Source organism: Equus przewalskii, chromosome 12, assembly GCF_037783145.1.
Source record: "Equus przewalskii isolate Varuska chromosome 12, EquPr2, whole genome shotgun sequence".
In the NCBI taxonomy this organism is placed as follows: Eukaryota; Metazoa; Chordata; class Mammalia; order Perissodactyla; family Equidae; genus Equus; species Equus przewalskii.
In genome coordinates, this window is record NC_091842.1 from 30,712,395 (window position 1) to 30,735,469 (window position 23,075).

Consider the following 23,075-nt stretch of genomic DNA (forward strand, 5'->3'; position numbering starts at 1 on the left):
GAACAAGTGACAACTAAATACATTTGTTTGTAAAGCAGTTAGCACAGTTCTTGATATATGGTAAGTCTTCAATAAATGGTAGCTTTATTTATTTTTAATAGACTTTTCAGCTAATAACCATGAAAAAGAAAAAAAAAACCCCACCAGGCTGGTTAATGGAAGCAATGTTCCTTAGTGACATCATTCATTAGATGCTAAGGCGGTTGGCATAGGCCATGGGAACTCGGAGCTCAGAGAGCAGCCTCTTCGCCTCTCGGTCAGCCTGTCATAATCTGTGTTTATCGTCTCTTCTCCTTCCCTGCTGCCCCTCCTGGTGGTAACTCATCATTCTTCACCTAGATTCTTGCCGACCTGCTGTTTCCCTGCCAGTCTGTCCTTTCCTTTCCTCTCTTTCTACATTGCAGGCTGCCTCAGGGTAGAGAATGTCTCTTCCCTTCTGCCACACCCCAGCGCCCAGCCCAGCCTAGGGCCAGTGTCTGCTGATGAATGAATGAGATGGATGTTTCCAAGGCAGACTATGGTGTTGTCAGGAGAGTTAGTGAAAATTAATTGACCAATTTCGGTCTCTGTACAATTTTGAGAAATTATAGTTTAGGCTTTTTGACTTTATACTTGTCGAGATAGTTGATATATTGGTTTATATATTTTTTTCCTATATTGTCCATTTTATTTCAATATTTTTGCATGGGAAAGATTTTGCTACATTGCCTCCATATTCTAAATGATGGCGATTTCCCATGAGCTCTTGTGGACTCAGGTGTATCAGGCTACCCTCACTTCTAGCACACCAAGGTGTGATGGGTTACAGCTCACTGAGTCTGTATCACTGCACAATATCTTATATTGGCTTAGGCACAGTTTCTGTCTGAACTATGTTTTGTGATTTAACAGCAGTAGCGTCATTAATTATGCATAATTAATGAATTAACTATGGCCCAGGCCTTGTGCTAAAAGCTTTGTGTACATACTCTCTGCTCTTCCTAATAGCCTTGTAAGGTAGGTAGATATGCCCATCTTGTGGATGAAGAAACAGGAGCCGGGTTATGCAGGTGGCTTGCCTCAGGCAAGATGAGGTTTGCGCAGGATTTGAACCCAGGCCTTTGTGGCCTCAGAACCAGTGGTTTTCCCTCTTTGTTGCTTCCGTTTGCGTAGGTTTTACGTAAATGCCACCATATCCACATGTCAACTTTTGTCCGATTTGTAAAGAGAGTTTTCTCCTCCACTTTCTTGGCCTTAATTAGAGAACTGTGAGGTGCAGTGAGCAGTGGGACCATGATCAGAAGGAGTGCCTGTCCTTTAGCTGAGCAGAGAGAGCACACAGTCTGAGGTGGCGGAACCCTCGCCCTGCTCTGCCGCTTCCTTGCTGGGTCCCAGTTGAGTTTTCTCTTAGCCTTATCGGTAAGCAGGGATAAGGACACCTACCTTCACAGTGATAAGGAGCGGGTGCGGGACATGTGGAAGGCATTTGAAACGCTCAGCTGCTCTGGCTGTCACACTCTGTGCTTCGCATCTCTGTGAGCACAGTCACCTGAGCCTGCTTCCTTCTCCTGAGTTCGTTTTGTTTACCAGCTGCCTCCTACATGACAGGCGCTGTGATGGAGACCTTGGGAAAGCAGAGAGGAACGATCACGTGCCCCTCTGCCCCTCCCTGCAGTATTTCTATCTTCCTCTGTACGGGCCTTGGATCTCCTGCACGGGTCTTAGTTTTTATGCTTTCAGCCTTAGTACTTAAAAAACAAAAATTACCCTTCGCTGGAGAAGTACCTGCCATATGAAGGAACAACAGGGGACTAGGAATCACAAGCCAGGGTCCTAACCGTGTGCCTGAGGCAAGGCAGTCAGTCGCCGAGCCTGCCCCTGCCACTGAGGTTTCTTCCCAGTGTGGCCGCGAGGCTCAGCTGTGGCGACGTGCACGCGTTGTTACTTCTCAAGGGAACCTGCTCTTTATGGTCAGAGCCAGCTCCTCCTGTTTCCAGTCCAGGGCTTTTCATCCACTAGATCAGGCTTGCATGTGGAATTTTTAACTGAAAATTTTATCCTGGTGAATATGTATCCTGGTTCTGGCTTTTTTCTCTTGCGTAGAAACAGGCTGCCAGCAGATATAAAAGCTGTATTTCTTCCCTCCTTTCCTTGCATAATCTTAGATTAATTCCTGCAAAAGTACCATGGTAGGACCCAGGCACCACAAAGATGAGTAAGGTATGGTCCCTTGCCTCAAAGAACGGCTGGCCCTGTGGCTAAATGTGGGAAGAGAGGAAGAGTTGAGGTGAGAGAGCCAGACAGAGCTCGATTGTTACTGAGGGCCCCGTGTGAGACCCTGGCAGCTTTGGGTTTATCTTGAAGATTCTGAGGGTTTTACAGGAGAGAATGGATCATGTCGGTAGGGAAGGGACGGACTGGAAAGGGTCAAAGAGAGGGCTGTCGCTTTCTGGGCTGGCCTGCCCACCATGAGCTCCTTGGGCACACTGGAAGCGGCTGTGTTTCTGTGTGCTTCTGTAGATCCTGCGTGATGCACACTGGAAGCGGCTGTGTTTCTGTGTGCTTCTGTAGATCCTGCGTGATGCACACTGGAAGCGGCTGTGTTTCTGTGTGCTTCTGTAGATCCTGCGTGATGCACACTGGAAGCGGCGGTGTTTCGGCGTGCTTCTGTAGATCCTGCGTGATGCACACTGGAAGCGGCTGTGTTTCTGTGTGCTTCTGTAGATCCTGCGTGATGCACACTGGAAGCGGCTGTGTTTCGGCGTGCTTCTGTAGATCCTGCATGATGCACACTGGAAGCGGCTGTGTTTCGGCGTGCTTCTGTAGATCCTGCGTGATGCACACTGGAAGCGGCTGTGTTTCTGTGTGCTTCTGTAGATCCTGCATGATGCACGCTGGAAGCGGCTGTGTTTCGGCGTGCTTCTGTAGATCCTGCGTGATGTGAGTTCCACCGTGCACCTAACGTGCTGTCTGCCTAGTCTCTTGGATGGTTGACGGGAAATACATCTAAGATCCTTTTTTTGGACACAGGAAAATGTTCATAGTGACCCTTAGGGTTGAGTGTTTTGTTTTTAACTCCTTTCTTTAAAGATTTTCAAGTTTGCTCTCCCATAGAATCCAAGATAAAACCATCCATTCTCTACCTGGTGAAAGTAGAGAAGTAGTTACTCTGTTGAAAACCCAAACCTGATCAAAATTATGTGGAATATGAGAAAACTTTTGTATCCAGTATGTTCATATTTAAGTAAACAAGCAAACACAGAGCAGCATCTGGGGTCATCCTGGTTCGGGGTGAAACCCAGCATGAGGGAGCACCGTAGTGCAGGGCCCAGGCTGGAGGCTGTGGAGCAGTACGGAGAGGCCGCTGACAGGGCTTCCAGAGTCGGCACCCAAGAGCACTAAAGCACACACTGGTGTACAGGGTGGAGGGTTTGGGCCTGCCAGGCTGGCGGAGGCCACTCGGCACATGTCACTTCAGTGGCGGGTTCACATACCAAGTTACCATGCAAAGATTCCTTCTGCTGTTACACAGGTCTGTTTGTGGAGAGATGGGCAGACTCTGCATCTAAACAGATGTATTTGCCTCTCTTAACTCTAAATGACACCAGCAGGACCCTTCCAATGCATGCAGTGTCATGAAGAGAATGTCAGCTTTGGTTTGGATCCCAGCCCAAACACTTGTGATCTTTGAGACCTTGAACTAGTCGCTTCTTCTGAGCTTCAGTTTCTTTATCTATAAAGTCAGGATATGCTTACAGAATTTTCCATTCCTCACAGAGTAAGTATCCAATAAATATGTCTCTTCTTGTAACCATTGGGTTAATAAGAATCTAGGTAATTCTCTTAGAAATGGAGAACTTGATGTTAGCTGAGGATAGTGTTCGGAAAAATCACAGGACTAATGGTATGTAACTGCTTCAGCAGTTTCCTAATGTTCTCCCCACCCCCACTCCCACCCCACCCCAGCCCTGCCAGTAGCTGCAATAAACTCATTCCAGCAGCCTGATGACCAGGCTGCACAAATGTCCTTAGCTCCCTGAGGAAGCTGTGAGAAGTCTGGCGTCTCAGCAGCTGTGCTCATGTGCACCACAGGGACCACTCAGGGGCAGCTCCGTATCACCGAAGACATTGAAACGGGAATAACCTTTACCTGGTCTTACAGAGACCTTCTAACTTGGACAGTCTGTTTTGGAAATGGCCCTTAGTAGTTGGACAGGGTAAACGACAGAAAACCTAAACTATTTGTTTGTTTAAAATGTAATGAACATCTGTGAAACCACCATTCAACCGAAGAACTAAGATATTGCTGACAAATGGCATCTATCTGTCGTTCCTCCCCTCGCCCGTCCTTCCAACCTCCTGATCCCCAGCCAGGCGCAGCCTCTATCCTGAACTTGTCCTAATCAATTTTCTTGCTTTTTTGGTTCTCTCCCTGTTCCCTGTCATTCCCCCTCTCTCCCTCTCCCTCTACAAAATGATATCTCACTGTGCTCAGAATTTGCTTTTGCCTGAATTTGAGCAACTCCTTATGTAATTATTGGCGTTATATGCTTTTCTGTGAAATGACTATGCGTGCTTTTCACGTCTCTTGCCCATTTTTCTGCTGGGTGTTTTCTCGCTGATTTGTAGGCATTTTTATGTCTTCTGGTGCTAATCCTCCGTCAGTTGCATGTGTTACAAATATCTTCTCCCGGTTTGTAGCTTGTCTTCACTCTCTTTAAAGTGTCCTCTGATGGACAAAAATTTTCACATTAATGTAGCCAAACTTATTGATCTTTTTTTATGCTTAACATTTTTTGTATCTCTGTAAATTCTTTCCTACTTCAAGCTCAGAAAGATATTCACTTACATTTTCTTTTCAAGTTTTCAAAGCTTGCTTTTGACATTTAAGTTCTTCATCCATCTGGAGTTGATTTTTCGGCGTGGTGTAAGAATCCAATTTCACTTTTTTCCTATGGATAAACAATTTTTCCAACTTTTCCTTTTCCACACTGCCTGTCATGCTGTCTCTGTCAAAAATCAAAGTTTCACAGATGCATAAGTCTATATTTCTGGGTTCTTCTATACCATTGGTCAGTTTGTTTTTCTCTGCACTGTTCCTACACTGCCTTTAATTACTCTGGCTTTAGAATAAGCTTTTTTTAGCCAGCAAGACAAGTCCCCCTTCCTTATTCTTCTTCAGAAATGTCTGGGCTGTTGTTGGCCCGTTTGTTCTTCCATTTAAATTTTGGAATCACCCTTCCAAATACCGCAGGATAACTCGGGTATAATTTATAGACAGTAAAACTACCCTGTTTGTTGTGCAGTTCTGTGTTTCAACAAATGCAGTCAAGATACAGGGCAGTTCCTTCATCCCCTTTGTAGTTGACCTCCTCCCCAGGCCCTACCACTGCTGTTTTCTGTTGAGACTTGTTTTTAATTTCATTTAAAATCTGTTCAATGTTTTATTTAAAATGTTGGCTTTTTTTTTTTTTTTTTTGCTGGAGTTGCATTAAATCTATAGACCAATTGAGGCAGGAATCCACACCTGTTGTTAAGTCTTCTTGTCCATGAACATAATGTATCTAAACTTAGGTGGAAAGACTTTGCTTGATAGTAATGGAAAGTTCTAAATTTTTAGGAAAAAAATCTAAAACACAAATTTTTACTAAGAAGTTTGCTGTACTTTTCAAATATTCACTCTAGAGTCAAAGGGGAAAAAAAATCTAAAAATTTTAGGCAATTTTTTAAAACTTCCTAGTAAAGGAAGTATTTTATAAGATAATTGTTGCTCTAAATAAACACATAAATACACAGAAATATATGGCAGATGTGTGGCAATGTGTCATTTTTTTAAACGTCACATCTTGGTTCCAGACCAGTGTTGTTACTTGCCTCCGAGACCTTAGGCAAGCTGCTTAGCTTCCCTGCTGCTCAGTCTCTTTATCTGTGTGCTGACTAGAACCTCCTTTCTCCATGGGGTTGCTGGGAAGATTAAATGCTGTAATGTGTGCAGAGTGTCAGGAGACGGCGGCCCCCGCACAATGAAGCTGTGAGTGGATGAAACTGTTAGGTGAGAGGAGCTGCTCTCGCTCACCTGCAAGGAAACACGGACGGCTCTCAGTGTGTTTGGGTCCCCAGTGGCTTTAACAAAGTGGCACGACCGAAAGATGGCCTTGAATCATTTCCCTGACAAATTTGGAAAAGGTTAGCGTTACCAAGCAGCCTGCTACATGCCGCTTCTGACGGAAGCTGGAATCGCTGGAGGACACAGCTGACAGCCAATTCATTTTGCTGATTCATCCATTAGAGGGGTGGCTTTGAGCCAGAGCTTGGCTTCTAGATTAAAGGCCAAGCGCTGCAAAGCTGCTGGGACCTGAAGGAATGCTGGTAAATTATTGCCATGTGAAGGCCAGCAGTGAAAAGTGGATTGTTATTTGTTTCCCCTTTTAAGTGATCCTAATTCCAAATGTGCTCAGATAAATTCCTGGCCGTGGTCAGGGAGTTGTTTGTAGCGTTTGTCCATGGGGCTGAGAGCTAAATTATTGGGAACAATTGGATACTGTTAAATAGATCATCTTGGCTCCTTTATGACCCTATCATCACCTTTGCTTTCACAGGGAATATTGAGTCAAGCCTGCTCTTACTTGGTAGTCCACATTAAACTTGAGAGAGAGAGAACTGTAGATGTCATCCCTTTTGGGCACACTTGCAAAATAAACCTGCTGAATTAGGGAAGGAAACTTACAGAGGAAAATCCAGAGATGCTCATTTGCCAACCATCAGCAGAAATAATGATGGTGTAATCTGTGAGTTCTCATTATGTATCAGCTTGGTAGATTAACCTGTTTTGGTAGGTGGTCTCAAGCTTGCAAGGAAGTCAGCTCTACATAAAGCTTGCACGTGAGTGGGAGAACTTAAGAGGGTGGAGACTGTGTCTTGTTTTAGCAAATGCCCAGCACAGTCTCTGGGACAGACACTCGGTGAGCAATTACTGGATGGGAGCATAGATGGATGATGTTTGTTGGATGTATAAATTGTTGGATGGTTAGATAAATGAGGAGAAAAAGTCAGGAACGTGGCCCATTGAAAGCAGGAAAAGGGACTGTCTTGAGGAGTAAGGTTTTCAAGAATGGATCCTATTTCAAGAAAGGTTCTCTGACATGAGTGACTTTGGTCGATAGCACCTCTCCAGAACTGGATGTTTTCTCTGTTGAGCTCCTTGTGAGTGAGTCAGAACATGCTGTTTTGAGTTCACATTTCAGTAACTCACTCTACTTCTTTGGGAGATTTTCTGTAATATGAAGGTTCTTTAATACTCTGAAGGTTTTTTCCCCTCTTTGACTCGAGAGTGAATATTTGAAAAGTACAGCAAACTTCTTAGTAAAAATGTGTGTTTCTTAAAGAAGTGGGTTTTTTTTCTTCTTCTTCTTTTTGTTGCTTTGTTTTGCTCCTTATATGGCTAAACATTTAGGGCATGACGTTCTGTAAAGCACGATTGTGCTGAGAAGTTTTCATCACATCTGGTCCTCTTGGAGTGAAGATGGCAGGTGTCAGGTGTCGGCTATGTGGAGCATCTGCCTCTCATACAGTTGTCTTTCCCCCGATTTAAGGTCCCTAATATGCTCGAGTCCCTTGACACTTCTGATGTGCTCAAAGAATGCATCTCATCACTTGCTGCCTTCTGCCATGCATTCATTTGTGTAATATTTATTGAGAACTGCTCTGTACCAAAACTTTGCCTAGGACTGGGTATACAGATTCTGTTTCAGACGTCATGGTGCTTTTGCAGCCATCCAGGTATCAAGTCTGCCCCGAACAGCCCCTGCCAGCGTGACCAGACTCTTACTGTCACTGCCACTGTGGGTAGTAACCGTAGGCAGTGATAGTGGGCTAGGAGAGTATTGCTCAGCTGCATAAGCCAGAACCAACAAATGGGTACGCGTCCGCCAGCAGGCCTTCCGTGGGCTCATACTCCGACACTCCCAGCATATTCCATCCCACCAGCCTCTGAGAAGGAGAGAGCAAGGGATTACAACAGAACTGACTTGGCTTAGTCAAGCCTTAGCACCAAGGACGGAATAAGCTCCAACTTTCAAGTACTCTCGCCAGCCAGAGGCACATTACAGAGAATTAGCAGTCTTTAAAAGCAGAAGGAGAAGAGGCTTGTCTCAGGTATTGCAGGGGTATCTTGAATTTGCAGAATCGAAAGTGAGGAACAGGGTGGCAACAAGGGCCCTGGCCTTAGGCTCACAGTAACCTGGTTTTGGCATCCCACGGCTGCCACTCACTTGTGGTCTGGCCTGCAGTAAATCACCTGACATCTCTGCCCCTGCTTTCTCATCGGAAAAAGCCCTTCCTCCCTTGCCAAGTGTCTTGTGAAGATTAGACATCATGTGTGCAAAACGCTGGGCACAGACTGTCAGTATTTGACACAGTGATCAGCACCACCGTCAGTACTGCTTTTCTTATCATTTTTATTTTGAATAAAAGAAGTGAGAGTTTACAGTTTTCCCATGGTGGTTTTGTTTTGTGTTTTGTTTTTTCATTTTCTTACTCTGAAAATGAATAATTTTCAAGCAGAAAATGTTGCCTGCAAATATTTTGAAAATTAACGTTTTACTTCCTTACATTATGATTCTTTACAGAGCACTTGCCCACTGTAGGCGAGATTGGGGGGCAGTGTCTCTCTTTCTCCAGATGAGGAAACTCAGACTGGCAGAGTCAATGGAACACGTTCCCAAGGCCACCCGGCTTCTCAGCAGCAGGGCCAGGGTGGGAGCTCAGCCCTGAACCCAGCTGGGACAACCTCAGTGACATCTCTGAGGCTAGGCCAGACTCTTACAGGCATCTTTTCTTTTCCTTGTAGCTGTCAATACCAGCAAGTATGCAGAAAGCTATCGCATCCAGACCTATGCTGAGTACGTGGGGAAAAAACACGAGAAGCAGATCAAGAGAAAGTGGACAGAAGATGGTTGGAAGGAGGTTGAGAGAAAGCGGTTAAATACCCAGTGCGCATCCTATGCTCTGCAGAATCACTATCACCACGCCAACAGGTAGGAGCTCTTGGTTCTGCGTTTGGAAGGGCAGAATTGCTCTAGCAATAGCTTTTCTTGTTGCCTCTTAGAGGGTTGTAAGTAATAAATCTGACTTGTGAGAGAGACTTTTTTCTAGCTTTTCATGTAATAGCTAAAGTTACTGCTACCTGATTCCTTCTTGCTTTTTAAGACCATAGCTGTCTCAGGTAACGCTCACAAAACGCTCTTCAGGCGGACGGGGCGCCTCCTTCCATTGTAGGCGTGAGGAAATGGGGACTCTATGGCTTGCCCCCCAGTTCAAAGAGAGCACGGGGTTCAGAGCGGGACTCTCGGTGTGATCCCTTCCTCCTCTCAGTGCGCCGCCTTGCCTTTGCCTGAGCTCCTGCGCTCCTTTCAGACCCCGTGTGGGGACCCGAACCACATGCCCGCCACAGAAGGAGAACTTGACACTTACTTCCTTTGATTGCCCAGAATCCTACTTTCAGGAGATAAATACTAGTAACATTTTGGCATCTTTGTGAAAGTATAAAACCTAGGGATAGAAAACGAGGGGAGGAGGGTTCATAATAGACAATTGTAAAGTTTAGAAATGTGTGAATTGACAGAAGAAAACATTTGCCATAATCCCACCACCCAGCAGCAATCACTATTAATATTTTGGATTGCCCTCCACACTTTTTAAATGTTTTTTTTGATATTTTAAAAATTGAGGTATAATGAACATACAGTAAAATGTACAGATATAAAATGTTTAGTTCAACGAGTTTGCATAGTATATACCCATGTAACTACCACCCAAAGCAAGATACTGAACATTTCTGTCTCCCCCAAAAGTTTCTCCGTGCCCCTTTTCAAGCAACCCCAAGCCCCGACTGCCCTAGACAACCATTTCTAATTTCTGACACTGTAGATTAATTTTGTTATTCTTGGAATTTATAAAGAATGGAATCATATGGTATTGTGTTTAGTTTCTTTTGCTTAACCTGATTTGAAATGCATCATTGATATTGTGTGTATCAGGAGTTCATTATTTTTTATTGTTCAGTAGTGCCATTGTACGAATATACAACATTTACCTGTTCTCCTGTTGGTGGACATTTGGGTTGTTTCCAGTTTGGAACTATTGTAAATAATGCTGCTATGAGCATTTCTGTAAAAAAAAATTTGTGGGCATATGTTTTCATTTCTCTTGAGTAAATACCCAAGACTAGAATTGTTGGTTCTTAGAGTAAGTGTATGTGAAACTTTATAAAAACAAACGGTTCTCCAAACTGAATGTACAATTTTATATTCCACTAGTATTGTGTGAAAGTTCCAGTTGCTCCACATCCTTGTCAACATTTAGTGCTGTCAAGTCTTTTTTATTTTAGCGAGTCTAGAGGATATAAGATGGTATTGCATTGTGGTTTTAATTTGCATTTCTCTGGTGACTAATGATATTGACCACTTTTTTGCGTGCTTGTTGGCCATTCAGGTGTCTTCTTTTTGAGGTAGATATTTAAGTCTCTTGCTGATTTTCTAATTGGGTTGTTTGTCTTTTACTGTTGATTTGTGGGAGTTCTTTTATGTATTCTGGATGTACATCCTTTGTCAGATATATGTGCTGCAAATATATTTTTTCATGACTAGTGTTTCCTATTCATTTTATTAGTAATGTCTTTTGATGAGCAGATATTTTTAATTTTGATGAGGTCCTGTTTATAAATTTTTTTGTTTTATGATTAGTGGGTTTTATGCTTATCCAAAATATCTTTGCATATCCATCCCCAGGTTGCAGTGATTTTCTTACATGTTTTCTTCTAGAAGGTTTATAGTTTTAGCTTTTACATTTAAGTCATGAGCCATTTCAACTTCGTATATGGAATGAGGTGGGAGTCAGAGTTTAGTTTTTTCCATGTGGATATCCAGTTGTTCCAGCAATATTTGTTCAAAGCCTTTTCTTTCCTCCTTGGATTGTCTTGACACTTTTGTCAAAAATAAATTGACCATGTGTATCTAGGTCTGTTTCTGAACTCTTCCGTTTCACTCATTTTTACGTCCATTCTATGCCCATAGCACACTTTCTTGTTTCTATGACTAAAAGAAACCCTAAAATCAGGTAGCATAAACCCTCCAACATTGTTTTTCTTTTTAAAGTTGTTTCGGCTACTCAAGGTCCTTTGTATTGCAATAAATTTCAGAATCATCTTGTCTGTTTCTTCACTAGGCCTTATTTGTAATTTTTACTATAGAGGTCTTATATGTCTTATGTTAATTTTCTTTCTAAATATTTTGTGTTGTTGATGTTATTGTAGATGGAATTGTTTCTTAAAACAATTCATTTTCACATTGTTTGCTGCTTCTGTATAGACGTATAATTAGTAGTTGTATGTTGACCTTGTATCCTGCAACCCTTTAAAATTCACTTATTCTGATAGTTTCTTTTTTAAAATATTAAACGGAGTTTTTTATGTACATAATCATGTTGGCATACTATTAACAACAGTTTTATTTCTTTTCCAATTTTTATGTCTTTTATTTATTTTTCTTGACTGATTGCACTGACTAGCACCTCTGACATATTGTTAAATAGATGTGAGAAAAATGGATACCCTTGCCTTGTTTCCAGTATTGGAGAGGGCAAGTTCAGTGTTCCCCATGAAATATGATTCTTAGATTGTCTGCGCAAGTCCTTTTTCAGGTTGAGATTCCCTTCAGAAATTCTTTCAGGCTCCCTTCCATTTCAAGTTTGCTAAGAGTTTGTATCATAAATAGATGCTAAATATTTTCAGATGCTCTTTCTGTATCGTCTGGAAAATTGTCCTATGGTTTTTGTCCTTTATTTTGTTAATATTTTGAATGACATTGATTGGTTTTTGAATGCTTCATCAGATTTGCATTCCTGGGAGAAATTCCACTTGGTCGTGATGTATTATCCTTTTTACCTATTGCTGGATTTGATTTGCTGATATTTTGTTAAGTATTTTTATATCTTTGTTCATGAGGAATATTAGACTGTCATTTTCTTTTCTTTTATATCTTTGACAAGTTTTGGTGTCAGGATTATGCTGACCTCATAAAACTAGTTAGGAAATTCCTCTTCTGTTATTTTCTGACAGTGTGTGTAAGATTTTTTCTTAAATTTTTGGTAGAGTTTACCGAAGACATCTGGACATAAAGTTTTTTTGTGGATGGTTTTTGATTATAAACTCATTTGTTTAATAGATCTGAGACTATTTAGATTTTCTGTTTCTTCTTATATCACTTTTAGTAATTTGTATTTTTTAAGGAATATTCCATTTCCTTTAAGTTGTCAAGGTCATTAGCATAAAATCATTAGCTCTAAATATTCCATTATAGTTTTAATATCTATGGGATCTATAATTGTATCCCTTTAAAATTTCCTGGTATTGGTAATTTCTGTTTCTTCTGTTTTTTTCCTTGCTAGATGTTTATCAGTTAATTCTTTCAAAGAATCAATTGTTCTTGTCTTCTTTTTTCATTTATTTATACTCTTGTTTATTTTTTCTGCTTATTTTGCAGTTAATTTGTTATTCTTTGTCTCGCTTTTTAAGGTGGGAGCTTAACTCATTGATTTCTATACGTCATCTTTTCTAATAAAAGCATTTAAAGCTGTAAATTTTCCTTTAGACTCTGCTTAGCCGCATCCCATGTATTTTGATGTGTTGTCTTTTCACTATCATCTATTGCAAAGTATTTCCTAATTTCTCTTCTGCTTTCTTCTTTAACCTATGAGTTATTTAGAACTTCTTTCCTAAGTATTGAGACTTGTTTTATGGCCTCGCATATGGTCTGTCTTGGTGACTGTTCCAGTAGTATCATTTTAGGTTATGTTGGCTCATGGTGTTACTCAAATCTTCTATATCTTTACTGATTTTGGGGGAGAGAGGGTGTCTACTTTTTCTTTCAGCTACTGAGAGAGGCGTTGGAATCTCCAGCTATGGTTGTAGATTTATTTCTTCATTTAGTTATATCCATTTTTGCTTCATGTATTTTGAAGCTCTTTTGATAGGGATATGCCCATTTAAGATTGTGCCTTTTTAATGATTTTCCCCTTTTATCATTGTGGAATATTCCTCTTTATTTCTAGTAATAATCTTTTTTTGATGTTTGTCCCATATTAATATAGACACTCTTGTTTCTTATGCTTGCTGTTTGCCTATTATATTTTTGTTCAGCCTTTTACTGGCAACTTGTTTGTCTTTATGATTAAAGTGTGTTTCTTCTAAACAGTCAACCTAGTAGTAAACAATCCAAAATAGTTAGGTCTTGCTTTTTTATGCATTCTGACAATCTTTGCCTTTTATATCTAATCTAATTAATAATACAGGTAGGTCTATCTCCCATCTTGGTATTTATTTCCTATTTGTTCTGCTTGTTCTGTATTCCTCTATTGCTCTTTTTTGTTGCCTTTTGGATAAATTATTATTTAGTACTTACTGATATTTTAGCATCCCATTTTATCTTCTCTGTTGACTTTTTGCTTATGCCCCTTTTTGTTATTCTTTTAGTCATTGCTCCAGAGTAGCAGTTGGCCACAGGCCAGATCTGGCCCACATGTTTTTATAATGTTTTATTGGAACACAGCTGTGCCTATTAATTTACATATTGCCTATGGCTGCTTTGCATTACAATGGCAGATTGGGGTAGGTGTAACAGAGATCTTATGCTCACAAAACTCAGAAGTTTACTATCTGTCCCTTACTGAAAAGTTTGCTGACTTCTGCTCTAAAGCCACACTGTCCAAGGGTAGCCACTAGCCACAAGTGGCTATTGAGTACTTGAAGTGTGGCTAGTCGAAACTGAGATGTGTTATAAATTTAAAATACACACCAGATTTTGAAGAATTGGTTACAAGTTGAAATAATAGTAATTTGGACATATTGAGCTAAATAAAAATATTAAATATAAGTATTTATATATTATATATATTTATATTAATTTAAATATAAATAAAATATTGTTTAAATTAATTTCACTTGTTTCTTTTCACATTTTTAAATGATGGCTCCTAGAAATTTTTAAATCACATATCTGGTTCACATTATCTTTCTGTTGGCCCAGCACTGCTCTAGAGATTATAATACGCCTCTTTCGTGTATCACAGCTTATCTTCAAGTGAAAATTATACTACTTCGTGAGCAACGTAAGACGCCTAAAACAGTGCATTTTCATTTACCCCTCCCATCCTTTGTGATCCTTTGTCTTGTATTTTACTTCTGCATATTCTGTAAACTTGATACATTGTTGCTTTTCTTCCTTCCTCTCTCCTTTTTCTTTGAACAGTTAATAGTCTTAAAGAAAATAGGGACTAAAAGTATTGGGAAAAGGGCCTAAGTATAAACATCAAGATCCAGGCGTCCTTATTTAGAAAGACACAGTTAGGGTTGTGGGGCCTGCGTCTGAGAGGAGACGGCTGCAGCTCTGTGGCTCACTGCCGTTAGCTCTGGAGAAGTGACTCGCAGACCTTGGGAGGACCCTCAGAGCACTTGAGCTTCTGCTGTTGGCTGTTAGCGGTGCTGATCGAGACGGATGTCTGTTTCTCCTGCTGTTTGCATTGGTATTGTGGCAGCGGGCTGCTTTTCTTTTCGGTAACACATTCAGTGTCCAGGATATTCAAGGACTTTGTAGTTGATAACTGGACGAAAGATGGGGCTTGCGTTCTGGGAAACTGAACTGGACATAAGTTGCTTGAGAAGGAGAGCCTTGGTTTGGTGGCATGAGATCTGAATAAATAGAGGTTAGCGTGGTACTTGGAGAATCCACCTTCACCGTGGATGCTAAACCATTTAAGATCTCCCTAATAGATATTCAGTCCCTGTAAATAAACACTCATGTTTGAAATGCTTCTGAACCACGATGCTATTACCCTTCTCATTTTATTAATAATCTTCTGTAATTAAAGGAAATGGTCTTCCAAGGCCACTTGGCCCTTGCAGAGATTTTGGTCAGTCACATCTGTGGGTTATTTGCTCTTTGGCTTATTTTGACTGTTGGGAAACCCCTTTGGCTGGTCTTTTCCTTCTAGCCTTTCCTTGCTGTGAGACTGCATTTCAGCCTTCCTTGAAAATGTGGTAGCCCTTGGGAAGTCCTGCTTGTGTAGGAAATGCTAAAGCATGTCTCAAAGCAGTGGTTTTCAGATTTCACTTAGTTTTCATCTCAAGTTAGCGGTTTCTGAGAGTAACTGAATGTGCATGTTACATTAGGAAATGGGGGCAAAAGCCCTGTGGAGACAAAGAAGAATTCTGATTAACCAGACTGTGTTCCAGGACACATCGCTTTGTCAGACTGCTTACACCTTTATTCATAAAAGGGCCTGTGGAGCAAGTATTTTCTCTCCTGCTGAAAAAATGCCTTCAAGACAACAGAAGCCAGTAGCCTCCCAGGGCGGGGCGGAAAGGAACTGACCTAGCAGGCAGCTAGCAGACAAGGTCCTAGCTTCAGCTCTGCTGCCACCTAGCACCTCTCTTCACTCCTTCTTTCCCTTCAGCAGATACCCATGAGGAGCCCAGTGTTTGCCTCTGTTTTCTCAACTTAGCTGAGGCGTTTTGGTGGAAAGAATGCTAAAGCCCCGTCGAGCCCTTAAATTCAAATGTTTTTACACTGCACACAGCATAGGGCGTGAGGAGGAACCTGACGCAAGCTCTTGAGATGCTTTGCTTCTCTCCTCAAATAGCAAGTAGTCCCGACTTCTCAACACGAGAGTTAGGTTATTGAAAATCCCCACAGTAGGAGAACTTCGTGTTGAAGAGCAAATAATAGAAATAAGATTGGGGAAGGCAGTGTCCCAGATGAACCTATGGAAGCCCTTTGCACTGAAGCAGTAAAGACAGCACACCAGCTACAGATCATTGACCTTTTAATGGGTCCTGCCTACCGTCTGGGGATGAGACTTCCCACCTCCCGTCTGGAGACGAGAGTTTCTTAGAAGCTCCTTCTCCCCGTGATTTCAAGAAGACGGTTAGCAACTGCTGGCCTATGGCAGAAGAAACTGGTGCTCAGCCCTGTTCGCCCTCTGTGTCTTGGCCCTCTGTTTGCACCTTCGTTGATTTCCTGCTTCTGTAACGGAGTGGCTGCTTCTCACCTTCAGCCCCGCAGAATGGTCTGAACGTCCCAGAATGAGTTCTGCAGAGGGAGCACCAGCCCCCTCCCCGTGGAGGCTCTCTCCCTCTCCGCAGTGGAGGAAAGCATGCAGAAGCTCTCTGTGGCTGTCTCCTTTCTTTTTTTCTTGCCCCTGCCTCCACTGCAGAAATCACCATTCAACTTTAACTACTTCTTCTGTTCCTGGGTCTCAGCTACCTTTTTCAGGGGAAGTTTCTTGTTTCGCTCTTATTTGCCTCTAGGTGCTATAGCTTAGGAACAGTCTTTACATTTGTGTCTTTATCTTAACCAAATGACATTTCTGCAATTTGCATATTTCTTTGGATAGACAGCTTCTGGAAAGGACTGTAAAAATTATTTAGTCTAGCCACCTCACAACCTTTCTTGTATTTGAGCAGAGTAAATGTTGGCAAAGTCACTGTAGCTCTTGTGGGTTAAGTATATTTTAGTAGAGAAAGTGTTTCCCATGGCACTTTTTAAACTATTGAAGTGATAAATGCATGTAATTTTTAAGAATTCCCTTAGTACAGGAGAATATAAAATGAAGGGGGGAAAATCTTCATTCCCCCAGTGGTAGCTACTGTTACCATTTTTTGTGTGTGTGTTTTCCACTATACCTTTAAATGATACCTCTGTTTCTTGTCTTATCAACTTTGACCAGTATATCTTGATCACTCCTGTAAGAGATTGAAACTAGCACATGTATAGTACCTTCCATTTCTCTCCGTCCCCCTTCTTGCTTTGGTTAGTTATTTATACTCTACTACTTTTTTCTGTGTATATTTTTGTGCTTTCTTGAGAAGTTGATTCCAAGAGATGGCAGCAGGTATACAGCGTGAATAATATCAGGATTGTGTAAATGTAATTCTCTAAAGAAAAAATGTTGCATAATGGGGCCCACAGAGAAGAAAATGTTTTCCTGTGTCATTAAAACTTGGCTATCCAAAGGAGAATCTTCCAAATATCCCAGCCTTTTTTGTGTAGATTCTTTTGAGGCAAATAGTTTCCTTTCCTTTCAGTGATTTTTTTTTCTTTTTTGCATATTTAGTGTATGGCTTAGTAAACTCTGTAAAAATGTCTCTATTTCACCTTCATAATTGATAATGTTGCTGGATATAAAATTCTGTATCCAAAAACTGTATCCTTTCAGAACTTAAATACATTGCTCTTGACACTGTAATCACTGGTTTACTTTCCTCTTCTCCTTAAGGGCAGGTGCCATCTTTTCCGAATCTTTATAGCTCCAGCTCCTAACCTAGAGTCTGACCCAGAGTATGCATTCAGGTGTTTGGTGACTCAGTGAGTGAATCAACGTTCCAGTGCCGGCTTCCTGAGTGCCTGCTCTGGGCCAGGTCCTCCGTGTTTTATCTCATGTGATGCTCACAGCAGCACTGTGAGGGAGGCAAGGCGATCCCCCATCAAGAGGCTCAGGGAGGTTCAACAGTTCTTGACAAAGAATTGCGTTTGATACCAGGATTATCTACGGAGCCCCGTTCTTTCCGCTGTCCATCATGCTCCCCATAAATTTTCTCAGGTCTAGTGTGCAGCTCTGTCCACCAGGGAGGAAGGCGCCCAAACAGACGGCAGCTAGGTGCATGCCACACAGAGGATGTTGTCTTGACTCTGATCCCCACATCCCTAAGAAAACATCCGAGAGTGTATCTTTTCATTCAAAAATGAAATCCTAGGAAGCAGAAGAGAGACCTTTTGAACTTTTGCTTAAAAGAATATCAAAACTTTTCATTACAGAAAAATTTTAAGCATATACAAAAGTAGAGAAAACAATATAACGAACTCCCATCTCTAAGTGTCCACGGTCTGCGTGGCAAGTCCTATTTTATTAGTACTCTTTCTCTCTCTCCCCTTTAGATAATTTTGAAACAAATCATAGATGATAGCATATCATTTCAACTATGTCTATATATATAAAAGATAAGCGGTCATTTTTAAACAAAACCGCAATACTCCCACCACACGCACACAAAAATTAACTCCTTGATATCAGATATCCAGTGTTCAAATTTCCTGCTCACAGATTTTTTAAATAATTGTTTTGTTTGCACTCTAGTTTCCAAACAGATTCCTGTATTACATTTGGTTGAGTGTCTCTTATCTCTCTTAATCTGTGAATTTCCTCTCTCTGTAGATTCTCCTTACCCCACACCTTTGCAATATATTTAAGAAACCAAGTTGTTTGCTCTGCAGAATTTCCCTTATTCTGGAACATCTTTTTAAGGTTGTTTAACATGTTCCCTGGCTACTGTGTCTGTAATTAACTGGTAGTTAGATCTATAAATTTGATCGGATTCCACACTGAACTAATGGCAAGGATATTTCCTAGATGGTGTTGTGTATTTCCTATGCTTTACATCGGGTGGCACAAAATGTCTCCTTGTCTGTTTGTGATAAGATTGACCAAGTGGGTTCAGATGTTGCCAGACTGGTCCATCCAATATAAAGTTTTCTGTCAGCTTTTCACTTGATGTTTTAGTAGCTATTAACAGTCAATGGCTAGATCCATTATTTCATTAGGGGTTGCAAAATAGTAATATTATAGTTTGTTGCTTCTTTACTTATTATTCCAAATGCTTTTATTTAAAATAAAAAATTTCTGGGCCCGGTGGCACAGCGATTAAGTGCGCACATTCTGCTTCTAGGCGGCCCAGGGTTCACTGGTTCGGATCCCGGGTGGGGACATGGCACTGCTTGGCAAAAGCCATGCTGTGGTAGGCGTCCCAGGTATAACGTAGAGGAAGAAGGGCATGGATGTTAGCTCAGGGCCAGTCTTCCTCAGCAAAAAGAGGAGGATTGGCAGTAGTTAGCTCTGGGCTAATCTTCCTCAAAAAAAATAAATAAATAAAATAAGATAAAAAATTTCTTCTCATCATCTATTTAGTTACCTGAAGATATAGTTCGTACAGAAAAAGCAGAATAAATTATTTAATCCATCCCCCCAGCACACCTTTTTTAAACCAATTTTCAGAATAATTAGTCGGTTTCCTAGCATCTTCCAAAGGTGAGCAATGAGGTTTGTTTTGTTTGTTTGAATCATGTGTGGGGTTTTTGTTGTTGTTGTTGTTTTAAAGATTTTACTTTTCCTTTTCCTCCCCAAAGCCCCCTGGTACATAGTTGTGTATTTTTAGTTGTGGGTCCTTCTAGTTGTGGCATGTGGGATGCCGCCTCAGCATGGCTTGATGAGCGGTGCCATGTCCATGCCCAGGATCTGAACTGGTGAAACCCTGGGCCGTGGAAGCAGAGCATGTGAACTTAACCACTCAGCCACAGGGCCGGCCCCTGAATCAAGTTTTTTTAAAAAATATATTTTAGTGCATTACAGTTGCTTTTCTTTTTGATGCTATAAGTATCTTGTTTCTGACCAGTGGGAAACATTTTGAGTTGTCTCTTGAGTCTTCTGATAGAATCCCAAAAGTCTTTGATGGTTTCTTTGACTTCTGGTATTCTTAAGATAGTCCAGGCTCTTCTTAGACATTTCCTGCCTTATATTTGGAATCAGCTATTTCTCCAGGGGGCTTGTTCCTTTTGATGGAAAATGGTGTTTAGAAACCATCATCTCCCTTCTAAGTGTGTCTATTGATAGTGGTTTCATCATCATTTATAGTCTTTTTGAATGAAAGGAGCTAGCAAGGAAGTCCTTTCTTTTTTCTTTTTCTTTTTTTGATGAGGAAGGTTGGCCCCAAGCTAACAGCTGTTGCCAATCTTCCTCTTTTTGCTTGAGGAAGATTGTCACTGAGCTAACAGCTGTGCCAGTCTCCCTCTATTTTTTGTATGTGGGACACACCACAGCATGGCTTGATGAGTGGTGTGTAGGTCTGCGCCTGGGATCCAAACCTGTGAACCCTGGGTCGCCAAAGTGGAGTGCATGAACTTAGCCACTACGCCACCAAGCCGGCCCCTCTTTTTTCTTTTTAAGATAAATTATACTGATATTTCCAATTCTAGTTAGACTCCAGGACTTAATTTAACTTCTTTTAATTTTGTTTCTCTTTTTTTATGCTGAGAATTTCGGTTCCTGTTGGTATTACTTATTTGCTTTATCCCACTCTATGTGATTGTTTCAGAAGACCTATATCAGTGTCACTACTAATCATAGAATTATTGAAAATAATTTTTTTTGCAGTAATTTTTGTCCCTAGAGTTTATCTTACTAGAGATGAACAGTCAAATTACCTTATTTTAAAGTCAGTTGAAATAATTCCTCTTTATGTGGTTAAGCTACCCACTTGATAAACATTTACATTTGTTTTATTTTTACTCTTAGGGATTACCTTTTATAAAATTTAATATTGCTTTATAGTTCTGAAGGCGTTTATGTGGTTCCAAAGACAAATCTACCAGGCTTCTCTCCCCGCCTTCTCCAGCTGAGTTCCTCCCTCCCTTGTAGTGACCAGTTTATTAGTTTTCAGTATATCTTTCCATTTTTACACATATATAAACAACTGCATCATATACCCCCACCTTTTGTTAGGTAGACGGTGATGGACCACACATACTTTTCTGTCCCTTCCTTTTTTTTGTTTAGCCATATATCTTAGAAGTCACTCTTATTCTGCTTCTGTTAAAATGTGATTCTTTATGCTGCAAATGGCGTTAGTGTTCTTCAACCTCCTTAATAAAACATACTTACCTGCTAAACCTAGGTGTTTAATCCTAGTTTAAATAATCAACCTTGTAGCAAAAGTGATGAATAACGTATAAGTCAGATGCTTTGTAAAAAATTAATTCATGAGCAGTGCTCTGCTTCAGATGAATCATTCTTCTTTTACCTTTTCCCATTTTGTTATCTCTTTCTCACTCCCATCAGTATAAAGATGTAAAGCTCATGGACACACAGCATGCTTTTTGAAATATCTACAGACCAATGTGAAAAACAAGAGAAAATGCTCGTATTTATTAAGCAGATTCTTCATTCCGGGCACTGTGCTGCGTGCTTTGTGGTGTTTTTTAAAAAATCTACCTAACAACTCAGTGAAACCGTTGGTGGTATTCCTAATTTATATATGAGAAAGTTGAGTCTCAGGGAGGCTAAATAATTTAGCTAAAGTTATACAGGATTCTTACAGGCTTTTTGGATCCATAGCCCAGTGCATTAAGTTGCCTCTTAGAACATGTCGCATCTACCCTGGTGAGTGTGCCTGTTTGAGAGAGGTGCTGTCTCATGTTAATAAATTGTGTTTTCTTGAAAGAAAAAAACAAAAGGCTGTTAAAGCCCTAAGTTTAAAACCTCCAAATTTCAACCTTACTTCTCTGGGGAGAGAATTTAGATGCCTAGTCCCACAGATCATCAATGTAAAACTGTTAGTTTTTAAAAATTTTAAAAGAAACAGAAATGACCCTGGGATATACAGGCCAATATCAAACGTACTCAGTAATCATCCTTCTAGAACACTCAGCGCTGGTCATCCCCTCAGGAGAGTCCAGTCTTGGCCTTCAGTGGACTGGTTGGCTAATTAGTAGAGGAACTGAGGTGAGTGTGGAGGAAGATGAATTGTTGGTGAAAGGAAGGGAAGTGTTGAGTCTGTTCAACCTGGAACAGGAGCTGGAGGGAAAGAGCAGTGGGAGCCATGGCCAAGATGATGGAATGCCATGAGGAGAAGAGTTGTGGCTCTTTATCCTCACGGAGGACTGAGGCAGAACCCTGAGGGCACTCAGGTAGCATTATGAGTCCTATTTCGTTGCTGATAAGAAAACTCAGAGAGGGGAGGTGTCTTGCTCCAGATCATAGAGCTGGTGCTACAGTAGGCAGAGCTCTTCATGTTGATTGGCTAGCCTCCCCCTCCTCTTTGCTAGTTTTGGCTAGATCTAATTATCTTTCAAGGGCTATGCTAGTTTCAGACTGGAAAGATGGTAGAGACCTTTAACATCTGTTGTAAATGATTTTTTTTTTAATAAGTAAGGAAGAATTGCCATGGCCCTCCACTCAGTCCTCCCTCTTATTCAGCTCCTTTCCACATCTGAACAGTTGAAAGAAAGGATCAGACTGACCTGAAGGGAGTATTTATTTATTTATTGCTGAGGAAGATTCGCCCAGATTTGCCCTGAGCTAACATCTGTGCCTCTATTGTGTATATGGGTCACTGCCACAGCATGGCCATCAACAGGTGGTATAGGTCCATGCCAGGGACTCAAACCCGGGCCGCCAAAGCGGAGCATGCCGAACTTAACCACCAGGCCATGGGGACAGCCCCCTGAAGGGAGTGTTTTAAGAAATTCAAATAAAATTCAGCATAAAATGAGAGTCTGGTCAATGTAAAATGCAGAATTTTAAAGTATGTAATTACTAATAAAATGGGATAATTAGCCAGACAAATTGGTTTTACCATGGTATGTTCCTAAGACCTAAAACCTGGGAGCTTTTAAATCAAGATGTAGCAACAGCTCTAACTTGTCCCCGTTCTGTCTCGCCTGCCTGGTGGGGTCCAGGAAGGATGAACTGGTCTGCCTTGTCTCTTTCCTTTGACTTCTCTTGGACCAGTAGGTCAGGACACCTGTGCTTTCTTCCAGAGGAGATATTTCAACAGAATTCCTGAGAATAACATCAAAAGAGATGCAGGCAATTTGGATAAACAAAATGTGGTACATGTATACAATGGGATATTATTCAACTTTAAAAAGGAAAGAAATTCTGACACGTTTTATGACATGGATGAACCTTAAAGACATTATACTAAATGAAATAGGCCAAGCACAAAAAGACAAATACTGTATGATCTCACATGAAATACCTAGAATAGTCAAATTCATAGACAGAAAGTGGGATGGTGGTTGCCACGGGCTCGGGGGAGGAGAGGATGGGAGCTGTTTAATAGGTGTAGAGTTTCTGTCTTGCAGGCTGAAAAGAGTTCTGGAGATTGGTTGCACAATAATGTGAATGTACCTAACACTACCGAGTTGTACACTTGAAATGGTTCAGATGATACATTTTGTTATGTGTATTTTCCCACAATTGAAAATTCAAAA

The 23,075-nt window shown here is 41.0% G+C and overlaps 1 protein-coding gene across 13 annotated transcripts in view; it reads left to right on the forward strand.

Annotated features, from left to right (window-relative positions):
• PARN (poly(A)-specific ribonuclease) overlaps window positions 1-23,075 on the forward strand; it is a 242,621-nt gene that overhangs the window by 96,558 nt on the left and 122,988 nt on the right. For all 13 annotated transcript variants that reach the window (XR_011524893.1, XR_011524894.1, XM_008520520.2 and 10 more), the window contains one exon: window positions 8,828-9,014. Coding sequence is in view for 11 of the 13 variants with exons in the window: in XM_008520520.2 (XP_008518742.1) it covers window positions 8,828-9,014 (187 nt within the window). In the remaining 2 variants the exon portion in view is untranslated. The remainder of the gene's footprint in view (window positions 1-8,827; window positions 9,015-23,075) is intronic.